The sequence below is a fragment of the Arachis stenosperma genome, chromosome 3 (assembly GCF_014773155.1).
Source record: "Arachis stenosperma cultivar V10309 chromosome 3, arast.V10309.gnm1.PFL2, whole genome shotgun sequence".
Lineage (NCBI taxonomy): Eukaryota > Viridiplantae > Streptophyta > Magnoliopsida > Fabales > Fabaceae > Arachis > Arachis stenosperma.
In genome coordinates, this window is record NC_080379.1 from 160,659,987 (window position 1) to 160,673,593 (window position 13,607).

The following is a 13,607-nucleotide window of genomic DNA, read 5'->3' on the forward strand; positions in this document are numbered from 1 at the left end:
AAAGATCTTTTTTCATTTACAATATCTCTTATAAACTCCTTTCTATTTTCTAAGTCTTTCTACGAAACGCGCCGACTTAAGCTCGACAAAACGTGAAAATCCCATGAACCGACCTAGATAGTCGTCAGGATAAAACGACGAGGTACAAGTCGGTGTAATGAGGTTATAAAAGTTGATCGTAAAGAACTCGGGAACATCCCGACTCATAAGTCAAAAGGAAAAAACCGAGTAGAAAAGAAAACAAATCGCAAAAATAACCTAAGTCATAAGAACTCAATAAAACAAAGTTGAGTATAAGGGATAACAAAAAAGAGATTAAAGGCTGTCAAAAAGTCCTTAAACAAAAGGGCTCAGAAAAACAGACAAGCCAAAGAGAAAGGTTTTCAGAAAAAGATCAAGGGGACTTCGAAAAATCAGAAAAGCATACACGCATAAGGTAACTTAAACCCTTATCCAAAAAAGGGTATTTATTTTGTTAAGTTAAAACCCTTATTAAAAATGTACTTTTAAAATATTTTGTTACGGCCTTAAAAGGCCAAAAGAAATCGTTTAAACGCCACCAACAAACAAAGAGTTTAAAAAAGGGGGGACTCACAGGCCGAGCCCCCATATATAGCCATAAAAAAGTTATTTCTGTAGAGGAGTAGACGGATCACCACCACCAGAGTCAGGAAGAGCGCCACCAGGATCAGGAAGAGAGGCAACCACGGGAGATGAAGAGGAAGTCGGAGGAACAACAGAAGAACTCGGAGCGTCCTTGGAACGAGGAGGGGACTCAATAATCCTCTGTCCCCGAGTCTTCAATTCTGACTCGGAAACGATTACGGGGGCAGGAGGATCTACAATAGCACCATCAATGACGAGCTTGTCTGGATCTAAAGGAGAAAGATCCAAGTCAGGAACAATAACTCCGACCTGCTCCTTGAAAATCCTCCAAGCCTCCTCGGCACCATCAGCGACAGAGTCCTCCAACTCGGCATACGCATTTCAAGAGTTCAGCAAATCCTTCTTCACAGACACAAAATCTTGAAATAAACTCTGATAACTCTCCTGTGCTGTCTTCCTCAAACTCGCCTCCATGTTGCATTGGGCTCGCAACTTACTCTCCTTCTCCCGAAGGCTATCTCTCTCCGCCCTCAGCTTGGCGACCTCCTCCTTCAACTCCCTCTCATGCTCCTGATAAGAAAGAAGCCTCCCCTCCAGCTCCTCAACCTTCGAGGTTAACCCTAAAGAGCTGAGAGGAGTCTTCTCAAAAATATCCAAAAGCTTGCCACAAACACCTGCCGCCCTAAAACTCTCCTCAGCCAGAGTGGTGAGGTGGTTTCGAACAGAAACATCATCCATACTTATATGAGGATAGATGTTCTTTCGGACGAATGCAAGAGCATCCGCCTTAACCCCACCATCGAAAGAAGAGCCAGACTCTAAAGTCTTACGCTTCTTCTTCTCTGGCTTAGAAAGAAGTCAGGCGGAGGGGAGCGGCCGAGATAAAGCTGAAGAAGAAATCACAATGGGCTGAGAGGGAGTCCCCACGTTCTGAGGAGGAGGAGGAGAGATGATTGCCCTGGTGCCACCAGCCCTGGCCCGGGACTTTGCTTTAGCCTCCTGAACTCTCTGGTAAGATTCTTGAGCATTCTTCCTTGCCATATCTGTAAAAGAAACAAATAGCAAAAACAACAAGTCGTCATTACCTCAAAAACGGCAGATATAAGTCGGAAGTAAGGGATATATATATATATATATAAGCTACCTAGTTGCGACCGAACAAAAGTCGGCGATCCCTGGAGGAATTTTCTAGTATCCAAGTATGGGGCTCTCCCCCACACTTCTCGGAAAAACCCTACAATGGCTGCCTCCACCTCATCCAGGTCGTCCGGACCGTAATTCTCACAGGGGGAGGCCTCCAACCAATAGAGGGGAAAGCGAGGGAAAGAATTCTCATCCAAGAAAAAGGGGTGGTGACCCTCTATAGCTTGCACTTTGAAAAAATAATTTTTGAAGTCGTGGAAGGATTCGTCAAAAAGCGTGAAAATTCTCCGACCTTGTATGGCTCGGAAAGACACCCATTGTTGCTTGTTATTTAGCCCACTGAAGGGCTTAGTCATGTGGAAAAGATAAAAGAAAATCCTCAAAGAGGTCGAAAAGTCCAAAGCGTGGCTTATAAATTGGTAAATTTTCAGAAAACCCCAAGAATTGGGGTGAAGCTGGGTAGGGGCAACTCGACAGTGGTGCAAAACAGACATCTCAAAATTCGAAAAAGGAAGAAAAACACCCAAACGGGTGATCATACATTCATACATAAAGAAAAAATGAGGGGCCGCCTCATTGGCCCTCCTAAAACAAACCCGGTCTTCTGGACCCGAGACTACCAACTCATACTTTGGCTCGTCCTCCTCAGAAGTACAAATTCTGTGGTAAGTACGAAGATGGGTAATAAACTCAGCATCAACCAAGGGTTCCTCCCCTAGGACCGTGACATCAACCCATTGAGAAAGAACATCTACGGAAGCCATTTCTTTTTCTTATAAAGGGTGACAAAAACCTACAAAAGAAAAAGAAAAGGAAAATAAAAAACACGGTCTCTAAAGGGAGGAGATACGAAACCAAAATCTACAAACCAACCTATCTATCTACAAAATAAAAGCATGCAAACACAAAGCATGTTACGAAAGAAGAAAACCTAACCTTTATCCAAAAATGAAGGTTGGAAGAAGCAGAAGTCTCCGAAACACAAGAATGCAGCACGAACGAAGAAAGAAGAAATTTGAAAAATTGCAGAAACGAAAAAATGAAAGAGAGGGAAAGTATTTCTAAACATGCCAAGGGGCATAATGGTGAAAGCGGGGCAGTCATTAATGAGAATGCACCGTTACCAAGACCTACGCACATCCCTAACGGACACGACGCTTGATTAGACGTAACTGTCAGAACCAAAAGGACACGGAAAGTCACGTCGGTTTCAGAAAATCACGTCGGTCCTCCAACAAGTCGGCTACGACCCCGAGCAGAATACTCGAACCCAAATCTTGAAAAAATTGGGCTCGAGTAGGGGCACTGTTCATACCCTGGCCCAATAATAAAGGCCCAGGATCAAGCAAAAGACCTAATCCAGAGGGTTGGGCCTCATCAGTACCAATCTTCATCCTATGAAGTCGGTACTCACCACGACCTGTTCTAAAGAAGTCGGGCACGAGATTAGCTGGCGGATAAACACTCATTCAAATGAGTAACTGCCCCTAGAATCTCTCTAACCACTTCCACGAGCCATATCTTAACCTCCCTAAGATAATGGGACGGTTAACACCCTAAAAATATGGCACTACTCCAACGGTGGTTATTGGTTCACCGCTATAAATACACTGACACCCCTCAGGTATCTCTAAGTCCAATACTCTCTAGACCTGCTCACACTCTTGCTAACTTAGGCATCGGAGTGTCTTTGCAGGTACCACCCCCATCTTCTCGCACAAACAAGTCGGACGGAGCCTCCCGAGTTGCAGATCCATTCAGAATCCTCCTCCTTCACACATTTGGGCCAACCAATTCCATCCAGCCCATCAATCTCCGGTTACCCCCCGTAACAGGAGGTATTAACCAAATTTATATCAATGATCTCAATTCGAAAAATAAATGGTTCTTTTTGATAGGTTACTCTTAAAATTTAAAAACCGTGCTCAACAAAAATATAAAAAATAATAATTATAAAAAACAATAAATAAGAAAGAATAAATATAAAATATAAAGAATTGAAAATTGTAAAATTTGTATTAAAATATGCAAAACGGATAAAAATTCGAATAAAAATAACATAATTTAAATAAAAAAAAAAGAATCTCTCAATACTTGCACGCACTCATGACTCATGTTTTCGTGTGACTAAAAATTTTTAGAGTGAGTATGAAAATAAATAAAAATTCACTAACTTATTGAAACTAATCCTATTTATAGAAAATAAAAATTCTATGCTAATTGGTATAATATTGGACTTCAAATAAACTTATACTTCAAGTAGTTTTGAATTTTAAGAAAATTTGGACTTCAAGTAGTCTTGGATCTCAAATAATGGTATATTCCAATGGTATAATACAATCGATTGAATTTTGTACGTGACTAACGGTATATTTCAATTCAATCAATTGGTATGATCATTCAATCGATTGAAATGTGACGTAAATAAGTTTTTTTTTTGCATTCAATCGATTGGTAGGATAATCCAATCGATTGAATTTTAAATCGCGCCGTTCTCAATTTTCTTATCGTTTTTATAAATTTTGAATCGCGCAGTGACTAATGGTTTATAAATCAATTGAGTTATGTGAAACTTGAAATTCAATCTATTATTTTGTTAATTCAATCAATTGATTTTCTAAGAAACACGATTTCAAAATTCTCGACGGATGTAATGTATCAAAGATAAACTTTTAATCGATTGAAATTACTAAAAAGTTATTATGATTAATGGAAGATCTAATTCATTATTGTTTTTTGTTTTTTATTATTAATAAACATAATAGATGAATGATTAAATAATAATTTATAAAATAAAAAATAATTTTTATAATTAAATAAAATATATGGAGTTAATTTGTAATTAAAATTAAAAATAGACTATTTAACCGTTATTGAAAAACTTAAAAAACATATTTTGTTATAAGATCATTTAATAGTCCAAACGTTATGGGACCATCAAATCCGATGTCATGCTAATTGGTATAATATTGGACTTCAAATAAACTTATACAGTTATACTTCAAGTAGTCTTAAATTCTAAGAAAATTTGGACTTCGAATAGTTTTAGACCTCAAATAAATTTGGATTTCAAATAGTCTTGTACTTCAAACAAATTTGGATTATTGGACACCAAACATAAAGTAACTAGACCATAAAACTTAACTCATTATTATTTTCTTCAACCATAATGTTGTTCATGTATATATGAATTTTGACTTTAATTGTTGAATTTGTTTCAACGTTAACCATTTATGCCAAATTTTGAGACAACAAGAAGTAATTAATATTTTTGTATTTGTCTAATATTTCAATAAATATTATCAATTTTTATTTTTTACTAAAAATACTAGTCCCTTATTTTTTTATGTAAATAATATTAAATTTATAGAAAGATTATGGCCTTTATTCCAATTTTCAAAGGATTTAGCTACAAATTTTTTTATAAAAAAATATACATTTTAAAAATTTAATATATTTATTATGTATTTATTAAAATAAATCTTTTTAAATTTTTTATTAATATGATTTAACTAACATGTGTCCTAAATATTGTTAATAATAAAAAATTTTAAATAAGCTATTTTAATAAATATACAATGAATACATTAAAAATTTAAATTTTGTATTTTTTTCTATAAAAAAATTTTAAGTCATAATTTTATCATGTAGACACATATTAACTAAAACGTTACTAATAATAAGCTTATGTATGTTAACTAAAAAAATTAAATACGTTATTCACATTCACTTTCCTTCCTCCACTAACATTGCTTCTTCTTGTATCATTCCCAGGTATTGGTCTTGCTGCAGTTTGCTTCTAATTGTTCAACCCTAAAATTTCTCTTCACCAAATCACATTGACGCATCTTTAATTTAGACTATTGCTCATTAGTAATTGGGTAAAAGAAAGAAAAACTATCGGTTAAAAAAGAAAAGAAAGGAAAAGTGGAAAACTATACGGCCACAAAATCCAACTAGTGCAAATTGTAATAATATTCACACAATATAAAGTTGCCAGGACTTTTGGCGAAAAAATAAAGGAAAATTTGAACGAAAGGAGAGGAAAATTTTTTTATCACGTATATCTAAAATTAAAAGGTGTTCAATAATGCTCATTTTAGTTCTCGGTTTTACCCTTGTTCGTCTTATAGGCTATGGCTGACATAATACATAGATCTGATATTTTTCTTTGAGATATCTATTTGATATTAGAGCAATTGGAGATTAATGAAAAACTTATCGTAGAAAAATCAAGTAAGACGGTTAGACCAATAGATTATAGTAGTGGTTTACACGTGATGAAGATAATCAAATTGGTCGCAAAGTGAAATGTTTACACTTTGTTTGGATAGAAGATGGAAAATGGAAGGAAAGAAAATAGGAGGAAAGAAAATGAAAGGAAAGAAAATAAGAAGAAAAGTTGATTTTTTTTATGTTGTTTGGATGAAGAGAAAATGAATGGAAAAAAGGAGAGAAAGAAAATCATAACCAAATGAAATTACATTAAAATCCTTCATTTTTCTTTTTTTTTTAACACTAGGGATAAATGAGTAATTTGACATTCATTTTGTGTATTATCATTCATTTTCATCGCAAGAGTGAGAAGAAAACTTGAGAGTGGGTCCCACGTCACTTTTTTTTCCTTTCCTTCCAATTTTCATTGTCATCCAATCAATGAAAAATGAAGTTTTCCATCTATTTTCCCTCCTTGCATTTTCCTTCCTTGCATTTTTTGTTGATCCAAACAGTGCGTTAATGTGGCCACTTGCATTTTCTAAAAGATGGATGCCGTTTTCTTTTTCTTTTTTTAACCCTTTGGTATGTTGGATGCTATTTTGTATGTTACCTTCCCCACTTGGGCACTCTCCATGGGCCTAGCTAAGACAATCAAATTAAACGACAATATAAGATGTTTAATAATGTCTTATAGTTTCCTTAACACTTCCACAAAGTGTTGAAAATCTCAATTGGAATTTTAGGCTCGTAGGCTTTGGCGTTGTCTGCGCCGTATTTTTATAGTTAAGATTTAAGATCAAGCAAATAAATCCTCTTCAAACGTATATAAATCAAAGACTTGCCTATAATATATCAAAGTGGAGTGCATATTCATCGAATCTACATATGCGAAATTAAACTATATATATGGTGTGTCTTGTGACAATGCCATGAGCGAGGAATGAAATAATTATGTCATTTGAAGATCCCACAATATATAATAATGACTTTAGAATTCACGTATAGCACCGATATTTCAAAGCAGTTGTCGATCAACATCTAATATGTATCTAATACAACACTTCATAGGTATTTTTAGACTTCGTTTTATATTATAGAATTCTTTGTTTTAAGTTTTTCAAATTTATATATGCATAAAAATGGAACGTTTATACATAATAATCAATATGACAAATAAACTTTAGTGTGTTTATACTGTTTTTTTAACCAAAATTAAAATCATTACTTCACCCATTTTAATTTGTGGTTTATATTGATCATGTTAATTTTACACTAAGTTAATATATTATACCACAGCCATATCATCATGTATTATGATTTTTAAACCATCTTATTTTCGTAGCAATACCGTATTGTATCCATTGTATCTCGTATTTGTGTTTGTGTATGTGATTCAAAGCATATAATGTAAGAAGAATATAAATTAACAAGCGGGAGAAATTTACAATTCATACACGCTAAATAATTCGATCAATCACATCACAGTTATCAACTAAACAAAAAAAAAAAAAAAACGAATATTATTTCTAAATGCCTCGACTAATTTCTTTTATAGAACTTGTGTAATATAATAAAGGATAAAATATATATATTTTTTAAAGTTTGATAAAAATTTTAAAAATATATTTAAGTTTTATTTTGTTTTAATTTTGTCTCAAAAATTTTTGATTTGCATTAAATATACTCCTGACAGCTAATTTTTTAAAAATTTAAAACTTATTCAATAATAATTTTATAAGAATAACCCTCAACACAAATAAATCAAGCATAATTTTTATATATTATTGTTAGATTAGTCTTAAATTTTTTAAAAATTTAGTCATTAAGAATATATTTAATACAAATAAAAAAATTTTAAAACAAAATAAAATTTATAAATATTTTTAAAATTTTTACCAAATTTTAGGGATAAAAAAAATACTTTACCGTATAATAAAACATTGTTCGCCATTATTTGGGTTGACATCAATGATTTCAGCTTATAAGGCATAGTTGATAATAATGTTCATATAGGATGGTGCATGTTATCTCTTGAAAAGGCGAAAAGTTAGACTAATTATTTTTTGTACGATATCTCTAATTTAATAGGTTAATCCGTTAGGCTGTGTTTGTTTATAGAAATAGGATATTAAAATAAAAATATAGAGACATAAAATTATGTTTGACAAAGAAGACATGGATAAAAATAATGTGTTCAGAAATATTAAATTAATGTATTTTGTGTAACAAAAAAGATATGAATACATTAATAAGAGACACAATTTATTTTTTATTTTTTTTATTATTCTTGTTAATTTTTTATAATTATATTTTTTATTATTATATTTTTTCATCTAAAAAATTTAAATAAAAAATGAGAATAAATCAGATTTTGATAATTTATTCTAGTTTATTACTAAACAGAATATAAAAATACAAAATTGTGTGTTTTTATCTATCAATATCTTATTCCATCATGTTCTTAATATTTTGTTCTATTCTATTCTAAAAAATAAATACAATCTTATAGTATTGTGGATTGGAGTTTCATTTAAATCGCTGACCAATGAGTTGGTGGGATAATTTGTGTGTGGGCTCACTATAGATGAGCTAGGCTATGCCCCGAACTTGAGTCCAATATATTGACCCAATTAAAAAAGATATGCCTAAGCACGACAAAAAAAAAAAAAAAACAAGACATGCCTAAGGTCGTAGAAGAAACGAGAGTGAGAGAGAACAAATCTTTGATCAACGGCTAGTTTTTCATTTGAAAAGCCGGATAATAGTGCTACCACAAACTAACTTTCTCTTTTTTTCTCCCATCAAAAGCGGTTAGTGTAGTGAAAGTAACGGTAACTTCTGATTTCTCTTCTGCTTCTCCAATTTCCGTTTCACTAACACAGCACTTTCTTCTGCCAATTTTTCAAATGCAGCATTATTCAGATCTATAATTCAGGTCAGTTTAAGTGTTCCGCTTCGTTTTTGCTCTTGAAACTTGTGTTCTGTAATCTTGAATTCTTGATCTTATTGTTCAATATTATCATAGTTGTTTTGCGTTTGTTATATGTATAGTCTTTTGTCATACTATGTTAGTAACTGCCTTGTGCTTATAGAAAAATGGCGACAGTTTGTTAGTCTTTATATAATGTAAGATTCTGAAATTGCTGTGAATTTGGGTATGCTTTTCCTTGTATTCCCATCTCACTAGGGTTTCTTGAAATAGATGCAGTCATATAGTAGATTTCCTGGGAAAAAATACTCTCAAATCACGATATTTACGGATAATAGTCATAATACAAAGAGAATACTTACGGAGAAAGATATTATATTTACAAAAAACTTGTATTGATTTTTGAGGGTTATATTCCTTTTGGTCTTGTTTATTTTTTGCACACTGCTACCATTACTAATCATACGTACAAATTAAATTAAATATATAGAAATGGACAAGGTTTATGAAGAGCTGGATGAAGTTAAAGCTGAAGTTGATAGACTCAAGGCAGAACTAAGAGCCAAGACAGATTCACTTGAGAACTTGAAGAAATCTCACAATGCACAGGTCAACCAGATTCAAGAAGCAAGGCTCAAAGCTGAGGAGCGGAAACATGAACTGCTTCGAAAGGAGGATGAGATTGCGGAGGCAAATCAGGCTTGCCAAGATCTCAAGGGGGATTTGAATAAAAAGGAGTCCATCATCAAACATCTCAGTGCTGCAAATGACAAGCTTCGAGCCGATTGTAATGAGAAGCTTAAGAAGTGGGAAGATGAGAAAAGGGATTTGTTATTGACCTTAGAGGAATCAAATGAGAAGGCGGAGAACCGTGAACAACAGGTTAATCTATGCAGGCAAGAGATTGAACGCCTGGAAGGCTATCTTGCAGTTTCAAACAAGAAGTGTTCTGAATCGCAGAAAGGCCTAAGAGCTTCCACAGAGCTAAGAGAAAGAAATGACATGTTACAGGAGTTAGAAGAGGAGAAGAGGAAGGTGGAAGATCAATTGAAGTGGAAGAAGGAACAGTTTAAGCATCTAGAAGAAGCACATCAAAAGCTCAAAGAAAACTTCAGGTCCAACAAGAAAGACTGGGACATGGAAAAATCCACATTGCTTGATGAGATTTCTTCACTGCAAGAAAAGTTAGATTCTCAGATCAGAATTTCTGATGATCTAAAACATCAGCTACAGACATGCCACCAAGCCCTTGCTCATGTAGAAAGCCAGAAAAAACGTCTGCAAGTTGAGGTTTCAGATTTAAAGGCACGGCTAGATGATGCTAGTAGTGAGTACCAGGATGCTAAGTCAGAGCTTGACTGCTTAAGCTCTCGACTTGAAAAAGATATTGGAGAGTTGAGATATGCACTGAAAACAAAAGATGCATATCTTAGAGAATCAAAGTACAGAATTGAGAAGCTCGAGCAAGAAAACCAAGAGTTAAGAATTCCCCTCAAGGAACTACAGGAAGCTCAAATTCAAGAAGCTGGAGCTACATATTCTCAGTCAAAGCTGCGGTCAAAGCTAAAAAACTTGGAACAAGCTCATAAAGAGTGTGCTTCAACTCTTCAGGTTAAAGAAGCAGAATGGAAATCTCAGCTAGAGAAACTGGCTAAGGACCTGAATAGCTACGAGTTTGAGTTGGAAACCAAAGTTGCAGCAACAGAAGAGCTGAAGAAGGAGTTGGAAAGATCTCAATCTCTGAATATTGAGATGGAGTTGCTGAATGAAGAGATGTCTGTGATGCTGCTAGTGTTAAGACAGGGAATTTCTGAGGCTCAATTGAACCTTGCCAACTATAAGGAAGAGATGGATGTAATGAACAGGAAGAGAGAAGAGAAGGTTCTGCAACTGATGAAGGAGTTGGAGATTAAAGAAGCTGCTTTAATCAGTGTCCAGAAAGCTATGAATGTAGAGCGCGAGAGAGCAGCGTGTCTAATGAAGCAGGTTGAGTCCTTTGGAGTCTCCAAGGAACTTCAGCATCCGCTTGAAGATGAACTTGATAGGCACATGGAAATGTTGGAGGAATCAAACATATGCCAGCTAATCCTCAAAGACAAGGTCATGGAGATGGAATGTGAATTGAAAGACCAGCTTAAAGAAGTTCATGATGCTTTAGACAGTGCAAATGTTGAATTGGATGAGACAATAAGTGTGAGAAATGAAATGGAATTCGAGTTGCAGATATGGATGTCGATCGTTGAACGTTTGAAGAATGATCTTGAAGAGAACCACATAGTGCGCAGGGAACTGGAAACTTCACTTCTCACACAAGTAGATGTTGCTGAAAGCCTCAAGCAAGAGAAATATATCTTGGTCTACAAGTTGGAGGAGCAAGAGATGAGAATAGACCAATTGAATCAAGAGCTGAAAGTAAGGAAGAAAATTACCTCAGAAATGGATGCTATACTACAGTTAGAACATGTGAAGGAATTGAATCATCAAATGGAGACAAAGGTGCAAAACTCAGATGATGTGATTCAGAAACTCATGATTGAGAATAGAAATCTGATGGAAAATGTCACAAGATTGTCATTAGAAAGGAAAAATCTGTTGCAATTTGTTCAGGGATTGGGGGATAAAATCAATGAGTTCTCCACTGTAGACTCTCAATTAATGGAAATGCTCAAGACCATGGCACAATCTTTTGAGAATGATGGTCAAGGAGGAATATTAATTTCAAAGAAGGATGATCGTTTCTTTGTAAATGAAAATATGTTGATTCATTCTCCTACAAGTAGAAAGAAACTTGAAGTCACTTCTGATATAAGATCACCCTTTAAGGAAGTCAACAATTAGCTACAATGCATGGCATGACTGCTTCTTTGAATTGCAAATGGAATTCACTATTCCACTGAGTATTTTGTGATGCTGCTAAACCTTTTATTTCTCTCTTCCACTAGATACCCATTTAACAAACTCAATATCTAACTTGTCCTGTATGAAAACAATGTTCTATCTCAATATGATTATATTTTTGTCATATTGAACTATGTTGTGAACAATGCAAACAATGAATTTGTTGGATTTGGTTCCTCTGAAGTTGTTCATTTACTTTAGAGAGAAAAGTAACGCAATCTAAACCATTGATAATATAAATGGTTTTGATCATCTTAAATAAATAAATGCATTAAAAGAAGTTAAAGTAGATTTTTTAATAAGATTCTTTGAAAATTGTGCGACAACTGCAATAGCTTCCAAGACCGCGTCATTTCTTCCTTTTTATTTTATCTTTTTTCTATTTTATTTTGTTTTTTCTTTCTTTTTCTTCAACAAAAAATTATTTTCGGTTCTATTTTTTCACAATATTTAATTCTATTTTTATGTTTTATTATCACGTTCTTCTATGATATTGTTAATGTTTTGGTTATCTTCTTTTTTATTTTTGTCTTCTGTAACTTACATTTAAAGTTTTGTTATGAAAGAGATTAATGGTGATCACTAATAATTTTTCATCTTTTATGAATCTTGAATAATTTTTTATAAAATCTTATAAAAAATAAAATTAATTTATTTAAATTAAGTCAAGAAATGTTTTTTATTTATTTTTTATTTTAATATAAAAAAAACTCATGTAAATGTACTCAATCTGTTTTACATAGAAATATAATTAAGAAGAGAAGATTTAATTATGCAGATATATCGGATCGGATCTAACAAAAAAAATGCTTATATCATATCCGATGAAAATTGTGTGGATCGGATTCGATCCGATCCGCCCCTAAAGTTACATCTCTCTCGCCCCCTCCCAATTCTGGAGGCATAAGTTGGCCTGATATACATTGTCTTGCCATTAATTAAGGTAAATAGTTTGAACAGCAAAGCTCCACAACGCTTCTAGGATTTTTTATAAAATCTAATGATGGTTTATCGCTGGTATAATAGATTGTCCTTTTGAATTTTGTTTCTAATATAAAAATATAAAAAAAAACAAAGACATAAAAACAAAAATGAATATCTTAATGTGTTACTTTTAGAAAGTACTGAACATTAAAATATTTTCCATCTCTATTTTTTTAAAATGTATTTATTATCTACTCTTTCTATAATTCCATGTTAAAGACAATAACCAAAAGCAGCCATAAAAGTTATGATTTGTGTTGCTGATGGTTAATTCTGGTAGAACTATGTTTCAGACATCTGAAAAGTATTGCATAAGGATGCCAAACAAATGAAACTCATCATTTGATTACTTTCATGCTGCAATTATTGCATTGTGAATCTATGTTCCAGCCTTCCAGGCATGACATTCAACATCATTCTTACAACTAATTAGTTTCATTTAAGATATCTTTCACTGATTGGATAGCATAATTTTTTATTCAGATTGTACTCACGTGTATACATACATGGTTGCACAGAGGAAAAAAGCTCTCTCAAAATCAAAGAAGGAATAATGTGCAGCTTCTATTTATTTTACGTTAAATCTAGGATATATATACATATAAAAGAAATGTCATGTTTGATTTTGGTCTACAAATATTTATAAGGAAAAGTAACTTCCTATAGTTGAGTTTTGTTTCTCAATTTTGCTGCTATGGTCTATGGCGCTCTCTGCATGAAATATCTATAGATCAAAATAATATATTACTAAAAGTATGATTTTAGCCTTAACCCAAACTATAGTATGGATATGGAGATTCTCTAACAGAAAATCAAGCATGATATACTG

At 33.4% G+C, this 13,607-nt stretch overlaps 1 protein-coding gene across 1 annotated transcript; it reads left to right on the forward strand.

The window, feature by feature from the left end:
* Positions 1-8,811: 8,811 nt before the first annotated feature.
* LOC130970298 (uncharacterized protein At4g38062) lies at positions 8,812-11,875 on the forward strand. The gene is made up of 2 exons (XM_057896335.1): positions 8,812-8,902; positions 9,387-11,875. The coding sequence occupies exon 2, from the start codon at positions 9,389-9,391 to the stop codon at positions 11,732-11,734; it is 2,346 nt and encodes a 781-aa protein (XP_057752318.1). The 5' UTR covers positions 8,812-8,902; positions 9,387-9,388; the 3' UTR covers positions 11,735-11,875.
* Positions 11,876-13,607: the final 1,732 nt, after the last annotated feature.

What these genes read in the sequence shown, in the direction of transcription:
- LOC130970298 (XM_057896335.1), top strand. Translation starts at nt 9,389, where the DNA reads ATGGACAAGGTTTATGAAGAGCTGGATGAAGTTAAAGCTGAAGTTGAT.